The sequence below is a fragment of the Cuculus canorus genome, chromosome 2, assembly GCF_017976375.1.
Source record: "Cuculus canorus isolate bCucCan1 chromosome 2, bCucCan1.pri, whole genome shotgun sequence".
NCBI classification, from domain to species: domain Eukaryota; kingdom Metazoa; phylum Chordata; class Aves; order Cuculiformes; family Cuculidae; genus Cuculus; species Cuculus canorus.
Genome location: NC_071402.1, coordinates 153,348,158 through 153,366,539, shown reverse-complemented (window position 1 = coordinate 153,366,539; position 18,382 = coordinate 153,348,158). Strand labels below are relative to the sequence as shown.

The following is an 18,382-nucleotide window of genomic DNA, read 5'->3' as shown; positions in this document are numbered from 1 at the left end:
GCTGTCCAAGACCCCATCCAACCTGGCCTTGAGCACCTCCAGGGATGGGGCAGCCACAGCCTCCCTGGGCAACCTGTGCCAGTGTCTCACCACTCTCATGGTGAAGAAATTTTTCCTAATGTCCAGTCTAAATCTGCCCCTCTCCAGTTTATACCCATTCCCCCTGGTCCTATCCCCATAAACCTTTATGAATAGCCCCTCTCCAGCCTTCCTGTAGGCCCCCTCCAGGTACTGGAAGGTCGCTATAAGATCTCCTCCGAGCCTTCCCTTCTCCAGGCTGAACAAGCCCAACTCTCTCAGCCTGTCCTCATAGGGAAGGTGCTCCAGCCCTCCAATCACCATGGTAGCCCTCCTCTGGACCCGTTCCAACAGCTCCATATCCTTCTTACATTGAGGATTCCAGAACTGGACACAGTATTCCAGATGAGGTATCACAAGAGAACAAGAGAGGGGCAGCATCACTACCCTCGCCCTGCTGGCCACGCTTCTTTTGATGCAGCCCAGGATACAGTTGGCCTTCTGGGCTGCGAGCGCACACTGCCAGCTCATGTCGAGCTTCTCATCAACCAGCACCCCCAAGTCTTTCTCTGCAGGGCTGCTCTCAAGGACGTCATCCCCCATCATGTACTGAAAACAGGGATTGCCCCAACCCAGGTGTAGGCCTTGTTGAACTTACTTACACTTGGCCTTGTTGAACCTCATGAGGTTCTCAGAGGCCCACTTCTCCAGTCTGTCCAGGTCCCTTTGGATGCCATCCCGTCCTTTCAGTGTGGCAACTACACCATTCAGCTTGGTGTCATCTGCAAACTTGCTGAGGGTGCACTCAATCTCGCTGTCAATATCATTGATAAAGATATTAAACAGCACCGGTCCCAGTTTGGGCCTCTGAGGGACACCACTTGTCATGGATCTCCATCTGGACTTCAAGCCATTGACCGCTACTGTCTGAATACGACCATCCAACCATTCCGATGCAAAGCCCACCGTTACACTTAATTCATCAGTTAATGTAAATTTGAGGTAGAAAGCCCAAACAAGCTGGGGGGGGGGGGGTCATTTTGCCTCTATGGCTGATATCTTCCCAACAAGCATTGGCAGAGATGTCTGAAGGTAGCTTGAGCTCACAAAGTGTCATCAGATCCGTAACACAATGCAAACAGTGATATCAATGGAGAGGAATAGGCTGCATCAGTTTAAAACACACATATGAAAAAAAAATTTAAATAAAAAATATACGCCTCGAAATCTTGCATTACTTCTGGACATCTCAGACTTCCTTACTCACTTCTTCACTTTTCCGACAGCACTGTCTTACCCAGTATTGAATTAGAATGGCATGCGCTGCTTTCTGACAGAAACACTGCACAAGAGACCAGAGTCTCCTGACCTGTGTTCATTTTACACTGCTCCTAAGTGCTAGTATGGGTGAACTGTTGTGTAACCAAAATGGCAATGTAGTACTGTTTACCAGAAACAGAAATAAAGGGGTGAGCAAATTAATTCAGAAAGGACTAAAGTCCGGTATAGACAAATAGAATCATAGAATTATACAATGGTTTGAGTTGGAAGGGAACTCTCAGATCATCCAGTTCCATACCCCGTGCCATGGGCAGGGACACCTTCCACTGGATCAGGTTGCTCAAAGCCTCATCCAGCCTGGCCCTAAACATCTCCAGGGATGAGGCATTCACGACTTCTCTGGGCAACCTGTGCCAGTGCCTCACCACCGTCACAGGAAAGCATTTCTTCCTAATATCTAATCTAAATCTTCCTTCTTTCAGCTTAAAACTGTTCCCCCTCATCATATCACTGCACTCCCTCATAAAGTTTCACAAGTGAATAGATTGCAAGCTGAAAAGAAGATGCAAGAAGAGAAGAGGTAGAAAAAAGGCAATACCTGAGCACTCATGGCCATCAAAAAATGACCCACTGACTGGTAATGACATGTTGCTAGCAGCTAGCGCAGGCAGAACAAAACTGTTACAACAGTCCATGATGGAAATCCAGTGAGAGTACAAACTCTGACATAATTTCTTTAAAGTTATCAAAATAGTTCTACTCTTTTCTAACAGATAAACTTTTAAATATACTCTTTAAGAGGACAGCCTAGAATGGCAGGTGACACCATTTCTGAAAAAAAACAACAAAACAAAACAAAAACTAAAAAAAAACATAGTAAGGAAATAATAATTTATTTAGTATTTGTGGAATCAAACAGATTAATAGATAAAGCAAGTATAAGGTGACAGAAAGAATAAGGAACACAGACCATGAAACAAAGAGATTTACCAAATTATTTCTTTTCAAGAAATAATAGAGGAAAACATCTTCTACAAAATAAAGTTTATTACACATAATTCACTGTGTAAATGGAATGGGTAAAACATAAATCATCATGGCCATCAGAAGGGATGGTCATAGAACAGGATCATACGGTAACTCAGGTTGGAAAAGACCTCAAGGTCAGCTACCCAACCTCCTGCTCAAAGCAGGTCAAACAGAGTCAGCTCCTGACGTGGTTTACAAATATTTTTGAAGTTCAGTTCATTGTATACATAACTAAGTAATTATACACAGTGCTGAAATCTGGTGGTGGGACCCTATTCAACATAATTTATGCCCAAACAAACCAAGTGTAGATGACAGATCAGGGCTATAGTCAGGTGATATTAATTTAGCCCCCATCACACACCTAAACATCCCTTTATCTGGGATTTCCTATTAGATTGCTCTAAGGAACTCCCTGCTCAGACCTTAATCCTTCCGAACTGCATCTCAGAGAAGTCCCTTCTTCTGACTAAGACTTCAGCAGAATTTGAGCACATTTCCTCCTATTCATTGGTAAGCTTCTTTAGAAATAAAATAAATACCATTATTCTTTTAAAGCTCTGAAAGAAAACAATTCAGATGGAAACCAGACCATCACAATAATGCTGAAAAAGAAACCTAGGTGGCATGACCAGGGGAGCTAGAATTCAGTCTCTGCCCTGTCCCCAAGGCCCATCACTAAGAGCTGTGGTGGAATACCTTCCCATACCACGTGATGTGGTCACATCCATGCAGCTGGATATTCCCCCAGTTCAGTTTGGGCTACTCAGGGATCAACAAAAGAAAAAACAGAGAAACTCAACAACTTCATCTAACAACATTTATAGTGTTTGGGTAAAAGCCAGGTAGCAGTCTAATCTTTAGGTAAAGCCAGTGCATCACACTACTTCCACAAATTCTAGTCAAACAAGGAAAACAGTGCACCCTAGAACACAAAGGATAGCTGAGTGCCCAAGCTTTAACTCAACATGTTTATACATGCCCCAGACAGTTATTACTTCACTTTTTTGAAGTGTGAGCTAAGTAAGTATAGACAAGAAACTCTCATTGGTCTAAAAAGGTCTTTAAAATAACATGGTCAGACTAACAATTTAAAAACAGGTTCTTTTTGCCTATCAAGACAGTCTAAAGCAAGTAAAACAAAAGAAGCCAAGATACAATAACTGAAAAAAAGTAAACTGAAAATATTCTTAAAGCAATATTTGTTTACATTCTCGGTAATTTAACTCCCCATTGACAGCATGTGGCCAATGACCCTTGGGATCGAGATTTTCTGCTTGTCCGTAAAGGAAGTATACAATCAATAGCACTTTGTTCTGTTCTGTTCTACCAGTGTACCCTTAGCTGAGATGACCACATGTAGAGCACACACAACATGAGTCAGTTTACCAAGTTTTTGTGTTTATTCTTTACCAACAAGCACACTGGAAACAGAAGTGATGGTATGTCCAAGCTGTACACAGCACATGAGAGGACAAAGAATACTCTCCCATTACAAAAAGTGGGGACAAAATAAGCCAGTCATGGGCCAACCCAGACTGCTACACGAAAGACCTTAGGGAAATCATTCATTTAAATAATCTTGCTTACAGATCATTTATTTCCTGAGTCACCCCCTATTTCTGGGCCCAGCTCTCTCCTAAAGGGTTTCTGGAAGACTCAGGCAGAAAAATAAATTAGAATTCCCACTGAATCTATTTTGCCCTTTCCTTTGTATAAATCTCTACCAGGATGCCTGATGCAGGGTTAATTATGCAAAACATGAACCAGGAAAAATTGTGTGGCAGAAGACTGACATAGCAGTGAAACCTAGTGTTTCCCAGAGCCTTGTACATCCCTTCTCCTCTCCTCCCTCTAGAGCAATTGTGCTGCGAGCTGTTCTTCCTCCACTTACATCCCTATGGGTTAGAGAACATTAACTGTGGAACAGCGTTTGCCCAGGAGGCTGAAAGTAAAACTGATGAGAATTCTATCAGTTTCATTGAATTCCTCCTTTAAAAAAACAAAAACAAAGCACCAGTTATGGTTATACAAGCAAATGAAACATAGTTGGCAGTGTTGGCCTTGAGGCCAACTAGCACAGAACAGCCTACATCCGTGCTATCTAATTCTCCAACTCCCCAACAAAGCAGCCACACGTAAACTACACCAGGAACATGCGTGGTGCACACAGAGCCTTGGGCCAGCCCTGGGAGCCGCTTGGAAGAGCGCGGCAGGCCCAGGTTAAAACTGTACAGGCAAACACTGCAATAACCTGACAACAGGGACAATGGCCTCTAGTGCCTCCAAACGTTCCCTGTTGCGTTTCTTACAAGCACAGACACAGCCACTGTGAAGAAGCTGAGCACTACTGTCAGCTACAACCACGCTACTAATCAATACAAAATACAAGCACAGCCATTAATTAGTCCAAGCTATAAATCGTGAAATTTAAGGAAATAGAAATGAACATTTTGTTTCTCTTCATTTTTATTTCCAAACTCCCTTTTCCAAGCCTTTCTTCACCATGAAGTTTAAGCCTCATGTAGTTTAGTGTAGTAAGAAAAAAATATGTATTCACTTGTTTTTATTTCAAGGACGGGGCTAAAAACAGAGGAGAAGGAAAAAAAGTTGGGAGCAGAAACAAAAATATAAGCAACAGAGAATAGGAACTAGGGAATAAAGAACTGGAAAGGCTAGGAGAGAAAAAATTCCTCTGAACGAATGAGGGGAAATAATAATAGAATATAATAATATATTTTTAAAGCAACCAACAGAGCTTTCAGAGCACGTATCCTGAGGGGAAGAGAAGGCCTTCATCATCCAGGCGCCTAATGGAAAACCAAAATGACAGAACAAACAGCCCAACATGTTTGTGAAAATGTTGAGGACAACTGTTTCACAAAGTTGAGGGTGCCAGAAGAGCAGTTACTTCACACTTCACTCCATTAGGGCAGACTCCATTTTAAACATCTCAATGTGTACAGTGATTTGGCTGGAAGTGGTAACGAGAAGCGTTTGCTGTGCCAAGGAAAGGGAACAAATGAGAGCAGTAGAAAAAGGAGAAAAAATTTTATCTTCAATTAACTGAAATAAGAAAAGCAAATTTCAACAAACTCTTTGAACTTGTTGCTAGCATCTCTTGAGAATGCGATTTAAAGGAGGACTGGCAGTGACTGTGCTCAAATACGCACAATGAGGAAGTATTCCAGCACAGGGGAGAGATAGGAAATGCAGTATGAACAACACAGGCTGCATCAAAAGCAGCCAGTAATAAGGGTCTGAAACTAGAAAGAATCATATTAGGAGTGGAAACAAGGGCATTTTAATGAATATTAAGGAACAGCATAAACTGTCAGGGATAAAAATCAGAAGAGATAAAAGCACAGCATGCGTTATTACCACTGTGAAATATAAAAGGCAAACAAGTTTCAGAAATACTTTAGAAGTAAGAATAAAAACACAAAAGTCAGTACATAACAGTGCTGAAGAAGAACAATCGGATAACAAAACAGAATCAAATGCCTTTCTCTGTATTCCAGCCTTCATAAAACAGATTTATTGTAGCTAATATTAAAAACCGGTTTTCTTCTTAGGATAAATAGTCAAGGAAATTCAAGTCAGCAGGACAAGGAGAAATTCACACTACACTTCAGAAACAAACAGAAATCATCCCTAAACTAAGAATGATCATCTTCCACAATACAGTCCCAGTGAAATTGCCCTAAGACAGGTCGGCAACTATGAACCAAAGCATTCAATGGGTATTTATTTGCAAATTATTCTCAATCAAGGTGGGAGGATATTTCAAGAAACTTCCTTCCTCCAGGAACTGCATGAGAAAATTCATAGAATCATGGAATCATAAAGGCTGGAAAAGATCTCCAAGATCATCAATTCAAACTGCTAGCCCAACACCAGTGTGCCTACTAAACCATGGCCCAAAGTGCCACTTTTTTAACATCTCCGGGGGTGGAAACTCCACCACTTCCTTGAGCAGCCTGTTCCAATGCTTCACCACTCTTTCAGTAAAGAATGTTTTTCTAATATCCAATCTAAACCCCTCCTGGCGCAACTTGAGGCTATTTCCTCTCATCCTATCATTTGTCACTAGGGAGAAGAGACCAACACCCACCTCGCTACAACCTCCTTTCAGGTAGTTGTAGAGAGTGATGAGGTCTCCCCCTTAGCCTCCTGTTTTCCAGGCTAAACAACCCCAGTTCCTTAAGCTGCTCCTCACAAAGACTTGTGCTCCAGACCACACACACACAGAGGCGCTGCGTGCAACCCATTGCTGGGGCAGGGGTTATAAACGTTTTAGAAGAAAAGATCTTAACAAAAATCATTCTGATAAATTAAAAAGCAGTTCATACCAAACAAGTGAAACTTAATAAAGACTAGCAAACTTTCACAGGATAAATCAGATAAGTTAACATCATGATGCTACTGAAGTTAAGCTTGTTCAGTACAGAACAAAGGAGACAATCACCTAATAAAAGGTTATTATTAAAATTGTTCACCACAACAGCTATGGAAAGTCTTAACTGTGAGTAGTACAAGACAAAACTGGCTTAATCAGCAGTAAAGAATACTCATTTTATACTTTAGAAAATAAGTTACTGAAATGAATTGCCTAGAGATGCAGTGGAATCGCATTCACCAAATACTTTAAAAACAAGCTGGAGAAACATTTGTTTGAACTGGTACACATACACAACGCAGAAGGATGAGCAAGAGCACTCTAAAGTCTTTTTTGGCCATACAGTTCCATTCATCTGTGGTGATAGAGCAATACTAAATATTCATTTTATTTAAAATAATTTCATTGTGCTTGTGAACTCCACACTACACAAAAAAACATATAATTATACAAAGCTTTAGGTCGGAAGGGACCTCACAGATCATCCAGTTACAACCCCCCTGCCATGGGCAAGGACACCTCCCACTGGATCAGGTTGCTCAAAGCCTCATCCAACCTGGCCTTGAACACCTCCAGGGATGGGGCAGCCACGCCTTCTCTCGGCAACCTGTGCCAGTGCCTCCCCACCCTCACAGGGAAAAATTTCTTTCTAATGTCTAACCTAAATCTACTCTAACAAACTAAATAATTCACAGTATATTTATGAAATGGCTCCCTAATAAAATCTCCCAAATTTTAATACAGCACAGCTTCCCCCTCTATAAATAACAACATGGAGCCACCCTAATATGTTTTGTTGGGCAAAAGTTCACCAAGAACACTGCTAACAGTCTTCACCACACAGGCAGGAGGGCAGACACCGCTATCAGAGCAGCCCGGGTTCTACACACCCGGGGATGCTCCAGGAGTCGCCCTGAATTAAATGGGGCTCCCAGATGGAACTCTCAGGAGCCACGTAAGATGCTGGTAAACATTTAGCAGCAGAGACCGCACATTTGGACCACATTCTTCACTACCTTACTGTGACATACCAGTGATTCAACTTTCTCCAAGGAATATAAAAATATAATACGCAAAATAAAAAACTGGTAACTATTCCTAAAGTTGACTTTTTCTGACAGCCTAATGAAAACTATTGTTGGTATGAATTTATTATTGACAATAATGATCCAGAAGATAAAAAATGCCTTTTTTCCTCCCTTCACCCAAAGCCAAAAGTTGGGGGGGAACATCTCAGTTTGACAGGGTTTCCAGAAGTCTCTTCAAGAAAAGTGATTAGGATGTTGATAAACACAGCACTGAAAATTAGCAGTTGTAGATTTACATTGGAATGGCTGGCAATAAGATTTGGTGCATGTGTAATTTAATAAAAATACTTAAAAAAAAATGTGAAAAGGAAGAACATTTTGAAAGACGCAGAGGTATTTTATTATAATACCTATATATTGATATATTTGTAGGAATGAACTTTCGGGATACCAGAAACTATTGTTAACACAAAACATTTTAATTATACTGTTATTTGAAGGTAGTTTGAATATTCAATTTTAGAATGATTCTGAGGATCAAAGTGAGAACTGAATGCCAACATTTAGGGCAAGAATCAATGAAAGGAAAACAACTTGTTTGTCTATATACTATGAAGTACGCTCTCAATGGTGTTTGTTTCTAAAATAACTCACCATACATAACATGTCTAAAGGCTGTGAAAATCACTCACAATCTCCTCTAAACGTTCCTGTATTGAAGAACTCAAAGGAGTCAGCCTTAAAATCAAACACTCTCTAATTTCTGACAACTGAGGGTATAGCTCTGCAGATACCACTTGGAGCTGGCAGTGCTACCCAACGCCGCCGTAGCCCTGCCTCACCACAGCCCACACGCTCGCTCTGGCCTCCTCTCTCGTGCTATCGCAAACAGGTTTCTTTGCCAGGTTAGTTTTAACCCAGATCATTTTCCCAGCGCAGTTCACCACATGGCTACCCAAATGCCTGGGTCAGCACAAGGGAGAGAATAACCAGCTGGCAGCGGAGGGAGGGCAGCTCTGCTGCTGCTTTTTGCTGCCAGAACCAGCTTACGATTTATGGCTTTTGGGGAAAGTAACCACCTGATGCACTCCATACACTCACTGCCTATGTTTTTCCAAGTAGTTAATATTCTAGGCTTTAGTTTTTTTCCTACCTCACCTTATTTTCTTTTAAAAGAATGAAAGCACCAGTGCTACCAGAAGAACTGAATGTAGTCCTTGAAACAAGTGCACAAACTTACGTTCACTAACCCATCTGCTAAACCCAGGAATGGCACAAATGGGAATGTTTAGTGCCATCCTTCTAATAAAAAAATGGTAAAAAAGAAAACAAAAAATGCAGAATTCTATGCAAGTTCTTAGCAAACAGTACTTGCTACAGTAAAATCTTGCTTATCTGTATGAATCATGCAGATTGCATGAATTGGTAATATATTAATATATTAAACCCAGAAAGGAGAAAAGCTTTCAATGCTTACTATTTCATAATATTTTAGTGTACCTATGACAGCATTCCTCAAGAAGCTAAATCCAGAGCATCAGTGTATAACATAAGGGAGCAATCACTAGGAGTGGATAAGGAAATTTTATTTTCCCTAGTTTTCCAGAACCCTGCTACCCCTCCAACGCTGCTGTGGGACAGCTGGGCCAAGAGTGAAAAACCCACAACTCTGGCCTAAGAAAGGCAGAGCTTACCTATTCTCAGCAAGCTAACTGCCTTGCAAAACCACTTCTCAACTCAATGACAACAAAGAATAGAAATATCCATTGCCAATTACTTGTCTTATTAAAGAACTAGGACAAGAACTTACTAGTAGTTGAACATGCTAACAAGAAAGAAAAAGAATATCATCAAGCCAAGGCAAGAAAACTTAAGTATTTTAATTTTTTTAAGCTGGGAAAAGTCTCCTGTGTCATCAAATAGTGGATAAAAAGATATCTGGTGTGTAGATGGCTCAGAGAGTAGAAACCGAGTGACTGCATTCTTATTCCTACTTCTGCAAAGACATGCCTTGTGACTGATATGCCTAATATGTTGAGATTTCACAGACTGACATCAAACTTGGTCTGTCATGATACTGTCCGACAGCTCTTGGAGGTCCTTTCACGGCAAGTGTTCCATGGACCATCAAATACAAACATTAACAAACTAACAACTGTGATGTTGAAAAAAAAACTCAAAGAATTCTTCATTTGTGAGTGCAGCCTATTTCAAATTGTGAAAACTGTAGGCTAAGGTTATAGAAAACTACCTATTTCCAACATTAGGCCTAGTCTCACCCTCAAGACACAAGAGAAGACACCACGTCACATTAACCAACTTTTTAACAACCTTGAAAAATGTGGCAAAGCAATTCTGTAAAACCCACTAGGTGTTACAACTTTCATGGTCGTTCATCACAGAAATCCTACCAAGAACTGAAAATCAAAAGATTAATACAGATATCATTTATCTCCCAACAGTGGTGTGAGCAGGTTAGGTCACGTTCCTACTCAAGAACTACGTAGGACAGTTGGGGAATTGCTTGGTAGCGTGGATACGATGGAGCAAGTAATGCAGCATGGACTGTGAAAGGACATGGCACAAAGTTCCCATTAGAATCATAAGATGGTTTGGGTTGGAAGGGACCTTAAAGATCATCCAGTTCCAACCCCCTGCCATGGGCAGGGACACCTTGCACTGAATCAGGTTGCTCAAAGCCTCACCCAACCTGATCTTGAACACCTCCAGGGACGGTGCATTCATGACTTCTCTGGGCAACCTGTGCCAGTGTCTCACTACCCTCACAGGAAAACATTTCCTCCTAATATCTAATCTAAATCTCTCCCCTTTCAGCTTAAAACTGTTCCCCCTTGTCCTGTCACAGCTCTCCCAAATAAAAAGCCCCTTCCCAGCTTTCCTGTAGGCCCCTTTAAGCACTGGAAGGACCCCAGTTCGTGTAGTCTGGTCCTGCTCTGTGAGGGACTGACTAGAAAGGCGTTCACAGACCCAGTGTCATGTCCGGGTTCCGAAGCCTACTCCCATGCCTCACCTTTTCACACCGTGTGATCTAGGATGTACCTTCTGGCTTCTGGCCAAACACTTTGATACGTGGCCTGCACAGGCAGAACGATTGGCTTCTGTTTGCTCTCCTATCTTAACCCTTAGCTGTAAAATACTTGTACAAAGCCCATACATTGAAAGCCTTCCACCTGGCCAGGCAGTAATGACTTTCCTTAACCTGTATTTACGAACATTTTTATTGTGGAACACAATATAAGTCTTACATTTGCCAATGTTAAGATTTTGAAATGAGGAAAGGGCAGGCAAGTAAAGATACAAGAAAATATCACATAGAAGGTATATGATGAACTAAAGAAACATAGGTCAGCTATAAAGAGAATCCATCCAGCACCTTAAAGTTCTTCTGAAATAAGCACAGATATCTTTAAACATTGGCCTACTCTAATGTCCATGCAGCTAAAGTAATAATAAAAATTCTTAAATAATCATTTCCTGGCAAAAAATACTGTGCTTACGTGTCCTCAAAACTATGGGCATGTGTGAATCTGCAGTCTTTGAAAACCTACTGCAGCTTACATTGGCTGAAACAATGAAAAACTAGGATGAAAATTAAACCAGAAATACACACACACAAGTTTTTCACTGATTTTGTGCTTTTTTGAAATCATTATTATTATATGCCATCTTAAACGACACACATTTGCAAAAAATAGTTTGAAACAGACATCAAAGCCTGGTGGATGCCAAATATCAAATTTAAAATGAGCTTAGATACTGACTGACTGCTACGGTGATCACAACCCATCAGACTTCTGCTGCTCAATTTTTGCTAAGAAGCTACATCTGTTTGTGCTGCCTGTAACCTGTAGTGATTAAGAAAGCTCCAGTACTTAAAATAGACTACAAAAATGTTTACTGCACCTGTACTGTACTATTCTGATACATTTTCCTGAGTAACCAGATGTCCACATAATGACAATATCTTTAAAATGGAACCAATACTCACCCCCTGCAACTTCTTTTTAAGCAAATCCCTATCCTTCAGGTCCCTCACCTGGAAGCTGAGGTATAATCTGCATACAGAAGTTAAGTTTCCAAGATTTCAGTTCATACTATGAGATGGCCCCTGATTATTTCCATTTTCTCCATACAATACTAGCCTGGCATCTTTTGTTACCAGGTACCTGAAAGTTTGTTTCTCCTACCTCACTTGTATCTTCGCTAATGCAACTTTATTACCTTTCTTTGGCTTTCATAAATGCAATCTCACCACCTTTTAGATACATTTGAAAGCCAATACTACAAAAATATTTTCCTTGTTCATTGCTTTGATTACAGTTCTTTGAGCTCTTCCTTCTTCCTGAGGAACCATATCATGAACAACCCACTTGCTCTCAATTTCAAGGCTCCACACGAGCTATTCTAGCTCTACTGCTTAAGTCTGAAATGCTGCTCTATGCAGATACCCCGTTGTCAAAATGTAAGGAATAAAATATAAGTGTTTGCCTAGCACTTGAAGCAGGAAACAAGCTATCTGCGAAAATCCTCTGGGTGACAATGCCATCCTCCTTTAAATACATCTTCCATGTCTGATGCCTATGAATCATTCACTGATGCCAAGATAACCAAGGTACTTGAACTTCTGCATGTTCTTTTGCTCATAGCATTCTCACAGCTTCCTAGTGCTTTCCCAATATGTATCCTACATTTACATGCTGTCTTATCTTTACATTTAAATTAAGAAATTGTTTGCGCAGAAGCAATCTTTGCTTATGCATTCGTACCATATGCAGTATAATGGTGCCCTGGCCTCCAGGCATGGTTACAATATAAATAATAAAAATGAACTGTTCACCTAAGATCAAGTCTCCTGACAATGCTATTCATGAAGCTATATCCTTCAAACAATGATAAAAAGCTGCCTGAGCATCACACTTTACTGTCAGCAACTCTCCAGGTACTGATGCCACAAAGAAAATGATTCCAGGTTCATTACCTACCGGAAACCTCAACTGTTCCCTACAAACACATGCCCCCCTGGAATTTTCACCAATAGCCAGGTGAAATGTAGGATGACAGAGACTCATGCAGAGCTGTCCTACTGAAGAACTCTGCGCTCCCTTCACATAAGCCTGCTTCTGGGAAGAGTTGAGAATCCTTGGCATCTCACTGAAGCAGATTCAAGGCAGTTTTCCATCTGTCTGCTTAAACTCATCAAATTTGCTTAAAAAGATGGCCTTCGAGAAGGCAAAACACCAACCTACAGCATTCTCCAATATGGTATTGTTCTTTAATGGAGGCATCCGTAGCTGAGGAATTATTCTATTTTGGCTTTGTGGGTTTAATGTGGGGCTCTTTGGTTTATCATTACTTAGACTGCACTTAGACTGAACATTCAGTGGAACATTTCCTATAATGGGATAAAGCAGTTGAACAATTTGACTGGCTAATAGTGATTTAGACATGTGATTACAGTACAGAAAATGGTCTGACATATGCTCTTTTATCTGGTTTACATGAGGCACATTAATCCAACTGAAAAGCACAGAAGTGAAAAGGAAGACAGGACTAAACAGTCATATAAAAAAAAAAACCCATAATTTTTACTTATTTTATTTCTGCATTTGCTTGGCTAATTGTAATCAGTACTTTGTAAACAACAAAAATTATGAAACAAAAGCATTTTCTCCCCAAAATGTATGCAACCAAGAAAGACCAGTCTATATCTACCCTGTGAAAGTTAGAAAAATCACTACCTTTTATGAAATCTTAGTTTTAAAAGAATTTATGACTTATGGCATAAAACCTTTACCAACATTACGGGTTTTTCATGAAGAGAGAGAAGGACACCAGGCACACTTAGCACCACAGCAGACAGGAACAATCACAGTGTAAAGAAAAAGAGCACTGGTTAATTTTAATTTTTGTCTCAGCTAATTTCAGTTCTGGCTTTTATACAAATGCTTATAGACATGTCAGCATAGGCACCTATTTTTACAGGAAGATCTAATTTCCTCCTAAAACTAGTGGACAGTATTCTCACGACACCAGAAACCTAACTGAAAAAAAAAAAGGAATTGCCTCTTTATCACCCACTTCTCATCAAAAGCAGGTACACAACCTCAGGTTGGCCTATAGGATATGCCAATTTTCAAACAATATTATCTTGCTTTTTGTGCAGACAGGGTACATTTCAGTTGTACTCGCATTTTTCTTACAACTTCTTCTAAAAAATAAAATACTCAAAGGTTTCCTATATAAGGACTGGATTCTATATGTAGAAAGAAAATCAAAGGATGTCAAAATAAGAATAAAGCAAATGAACCCAAGTACTGTACTAGGTGTATGTGTTTTCAAGCTGTTTTCAAACTATCATTACATGAATATATGAAACATTCTATTTCATAGAATGAAAGAATGGTTTGGCACCTTAAAGGTCATCCAGTTCCAAACCTCCTGCCATGGGCAGGGACACCTCCCACTGGATCAGGTTACTCAAAGCCTCATCCAGCCTGGCCTTGAACACCTCCAGGGATGGGGCAGCCATGACTTCTTTGGGCAACCTGTGACAACATCTCCTCCTCTTCACAGTAAAAGAACGTCTTCCTGATATCTAATCTAAATTTCCTCTCTTTCAGCTTAAAACCGTTACCCCTCATCCTATCCCTGCACTCTCTGATAAAGAAGTCCCTCCCCAGCTTTCCTGTTGCCCCTTTCAGTTCTGGAAGCTGCTATAAGGTCTCCCCAGAGCCTTCTCTTCTCCAGGCTGAACAACCCCAACTCTGTCAGCGTGTCCTCATACGGGAGGCGCTCCAGCCCTCTGACCATCACTGTGGCCTCCTCTGGATTCTGACAGATCCATGTTCTTTCTGTGACAAATTGGCTCCACAATTCGTATCAAGTGAATTTGTAATATAATTAAAAAAAGGGAGCTGCAAACAATGCCTCTGCACCAAAACTGGAGGGAGGAACGCTAGGATCTCTGAAAGGAAACTTTCAACGACAACAATAACAAAATCCACGTATCCCAAACTAAGAATATTGATGTGGCATGTGTGTATCATCAAACAATGCTAGCGGGAAGCACGGTGTCTCCACGCACTTAGGTCCATCCCGGCAGATCCCTGGGCTTGCCCTGTGGCCTCCAGAGGCTCTGGGATGAGCGAGGAGTCAGGCCAGTCTCACACCCGGGTTTAAACGACTCGGCGGGTGACAAACCCAGCGCGTCCCTTCAAAACAAAGGGAAACAAACTCCGAGGCTCCAGCAGACTGTGACAATCGTCACGTTTCTCCTCAAAACGCTCTGGCCCGGCTTTACCGCTGCATCAGGCAATGCCATGGCGAGATTCCCTGCTCCGCAACACTGAGGTGCGGGAGCGGCGGGGATGAGGGGAGAGGAGCTGCCTCCGCAGGGGCGCATCCCCTGGGAAAACGGCGGGGCTACGGGGAGAGGAGCAGCCTCCGCAGGGGCGCATCCTCCGGGAGAGCTGGGGGGATGAGGGGCGAGGATCCCTCAGGGAGCGGCGGAGAGGGAGCAGTCTCCGCAGGGGCGCGATCCCCTGGGAGAACGGCGGAGCTGCGGGGCGCGGAGCAGCCTCCGCGGGCGGGCATCCCCCTGGGATGCGGGGCTGAGGGGACAGGAGCAGCGTCCGCAGGGGCGCATCCCCTGGGAGAACGGCGGGGATGAGGGGCGAGGATCCCTCGGAGAGCTGCGGGGCGAGGAGCAGCCCCCGCAGGAGCGCAGCCCTGGGAGAACGGCGGGGATGAGGGGACAGGAGCAGCCTCCGCAGGGGCGCATCCTTCGCGGAGAGGTGGAGGGGGAGAGGCCACCGCAACCGCGGATCCCTCGGGGAGCGGTGGGGCACGCGTGGGGAAACCAGAGCGGCGGGGGCGGGGGGGGAATGTGGGGGTCCCCCAGCAGAGGGAGGCGGCTGGGAGGCGCCGTCGGGGGTTGGACGGGGAGCGGCGGGGCTGACGAACGCCCGCGCCTCCGGCGGGGAGAGGCCTCGGTGAAGGGAAACCCGGCAGAGCCGAGGCGGAGGGGGAGGTTGGGGGAGGTGGTACACCTTCCCCCCCTCCGCTTAGTGTTTGTTGTGCTTCGCCACCGTCCCGAGGGAGGCCGCCGCCTGACAGCTCCCCCAGCCGCTCCCAGCGCACGGCGGGGGTGGCGAGCAGAAACTCTCGCCCCAACTTCTCTCGTTTGCCTCCGCACCCGCCTGTGTTTGGGAAAGGGAGAGGGAAGGGGGGCGTCCTCCTCGCCAGCCGCCCCGGGCGACAACCGGCTTGTCTTTCCCAAAGAGAGGAAAGGGGTCTAGAAAGGGGAAAGCGACCAAGAGCTACCGCCAGGCACAGCCAGGCGAGGCTGAAGGCAGCCCAGCGTCCCGGAGAAGAGAATCGAAAAGGAGAAGGGGGAATGTGCAAATGGAGAAAAGAAAAAAAAAAAAAAAAAAAAAAAAAAAAAAAAAGGAGGAAGGGCGAAGGGGGAAGAGCTAAAGAGAAACTCCGAAGAAGGAGGAGAAGAAAGGAATAGGGACGGTGAAAAAGAAAAGTGGGAAAGGGAGAGCAGGCGGAGGAAGACAAAGGTGAAAAAAGAGGAGGAGGAGGGGAAAGTGCAAAGGGGAGAGGAGGAGAAGAAGAAAGAAGGGGCCCTTCTCAAAATGGCATTGGGCAGGAGGGAGTGGGCGACGGGCCCCGAGCCTCCGCTGACAGCTCTGCCGGCGCCTGGCCGCCTGCCCCTGCCCCTCTCTGCCTCGCACACACAAACGCTTGAACTTACTTCTTTCTGGCTCTCTGGAAAGGGGAAGCGCCATCTTTGCGAGGCCGGCCCCTAGGTCTTTTGTCTGTGGCTGCTGCTGCTGCTGGGGGGGGAGCTCCAGGCTCGGGGGGCTGCTGTGGCTGCTGCTGCTGCTGCTGCGGCTGCTGAGGCGGCTCCACCACCGCCACCGCCAGACTCTTGTCCTCCGTTGACATCCTAGTCAGCAGGACGAGAGAGACACATGGATGATGATGGTGATGATGATGAGGATGAAGATGAGGATGGTGATGGGGATCCCGATGCTCCTCCTGCGGCTCCTCTCCTTCTCACCTCCGCCTCCTCCACCTCCGCCTCGCATCGCTGGCCTCAGCCGCCGCCGACCAGCACAGGTAGCAGAGGGAGCAGCATGGGGAGAGCAGGAGGAGGAGGGGAGCGGGGGGGCGAAGAGAGCGCAGAGAAAGGAAGGGTCTCACACACAATAACACCCCCTCCCCGAGCTCGGCGGGGTCTGTCGGGGCTGGGGGAGGTGGCGGGCGAGGTGAAAGAGAGCGAGAGAGAGAGAGGCGGCCGATCCCGCCGCTGGGCTCTTCCCCCCCCCTCCTCCACCACCACCACCTCCTCCTCCTCCTCCTTCTCCTCCTCCTCCTCCCCTCTCAGAGGCCCCGGGAGCTGGCGGCGGCTCCGGCTGCTGCGCTGCCCGGCTGCGGCGGCCGCCGCTTCATTGTAGAGTGTCCCTGCGCCCTCCCCCCGCGCTGAGCCCCCGGGGGCGGAGGAGGAGCGGGCGGCGGCGGCGGGGGACGAGCCCCAACGGAGGAAGTTTTGACAGCTCCAGCTGTTGTGTGTGTCGAGGGCTGAGTCCGGCCGGGCTCCGCGTCCCCTTCCCAGCCGGGCCGGGAGCAGGAAGTTTAACTTTGGGGAAAGAAGGAGGAGGAGGAAGGGTGAAAAAGGGGGAGGAGGAAGAGGGAGGAGGAGGCGGCTCCCTCCTCCCCTCCCCCCCCGCCACCGGGGTGGAGAAGGGATCCCGGCGCTGCCCTGGTGTGTAACCCCCTCCTCCGCCCCCCCTTTCCCCTCCTCCAGTGCGACACACAGACCCGGCTCTCCCCCCGCCGCGGCCCCGCACTGCGCCTGCCCGGCCCTCCCGTCCCACGGCGCAGCCACCGCTCCGACACCGACCTCGGCGATCGCTGCCGGCTGCGGGGAAACCGCGGAGCCGGGGAGCCGGGACGGGACGGGGCGCTCAGCTCCGCGCACGCACCCCCGCACCCGCCCAGCTCCGCGCACCCGCTCTGCACCCGCTCAGCTCCGCGCACCCGCTCCGCACGCACCCGGCTCTGCACACCCGCTGAGCTCCGCGCACCCACCCCGCGCCACCCCATACCCGCCCAGCTCCCCGCACCCACCCCGCACCGCGGGTGCCGGCAACCCGTTGGCTCCCTCTCCCCCCCAATCCTTCTTCTTTTTTTTATTTTCCCTAAAAAGATTCGGAAACAAAATAAAAAGCCGCTTCTGACTGCGAGCGGCCGCTTGGCAGCGGGGTGCCCCGCACCGGACTGGGCGCTCCAGGACGGCGGCTGCGGGGGCAGCGCACGGAGCCCGCTCCGCCCGGTGCCAGCCCGGGGGAGCCCTACGGGAGCCCCAGGGCGCCGGGGATGGGCTCGCTGCAGCCTGGAGGCGGGGAGCACCCCCTCCTTCTTCCCCCCGCGGTGCCTCTGCGGCTCGGGGAGGGCGGGGGAAAGCGGGGAGCACCCCACCTTCTTCCCCCCCGCGGTGCCTCTGCGGCTCGGGAGGGCGGGGGAGCCGCGGCCGCCCCGGGGGAGGGGAGGGAAAGGGAGGGAGCGGAGTTCAGCGCTGTGTGCGAGGGAGACAAAG

At 46.0% G+C, this 18,382-nt stretch overlaps 1 protein-coding gene across 9 annotated transcripts in view; it reads right to left on the bottom strand.

The window, feature by feature from the left end:
- KMT2C (lysine methyltransferase 2C) overlaps nucleotides 1–17,104 on the bottom strand; it is a 216,326-nt gene extending 199,222 nt beyond the window's left edge. For 8 of the 9 annotated variants that reach the window (XM_054060778.1, XM_054060777.1, XM_054060785.1 and 5 more), the window contains exon 1: nucleotides 16,535–16,736. In XM_054060778.1, coding sequence (XP_053916753.1) covers nucleotides 16,535–16,728 — 194 coding nt within the window. In that variant the 5' untranslated portion in view covers nucleotides 16,729–16,736. Of the gene's footprint in view, nucleotides 1–16,534; nucleotides 16,737–16,843 lie in introns of those variants that run through there. The other variant, XM_054060776.1, reaches the window with a different exon arrangement.
- Nucleotides 17,105–18,382: the final 1,278 nt, after the last annotated feature.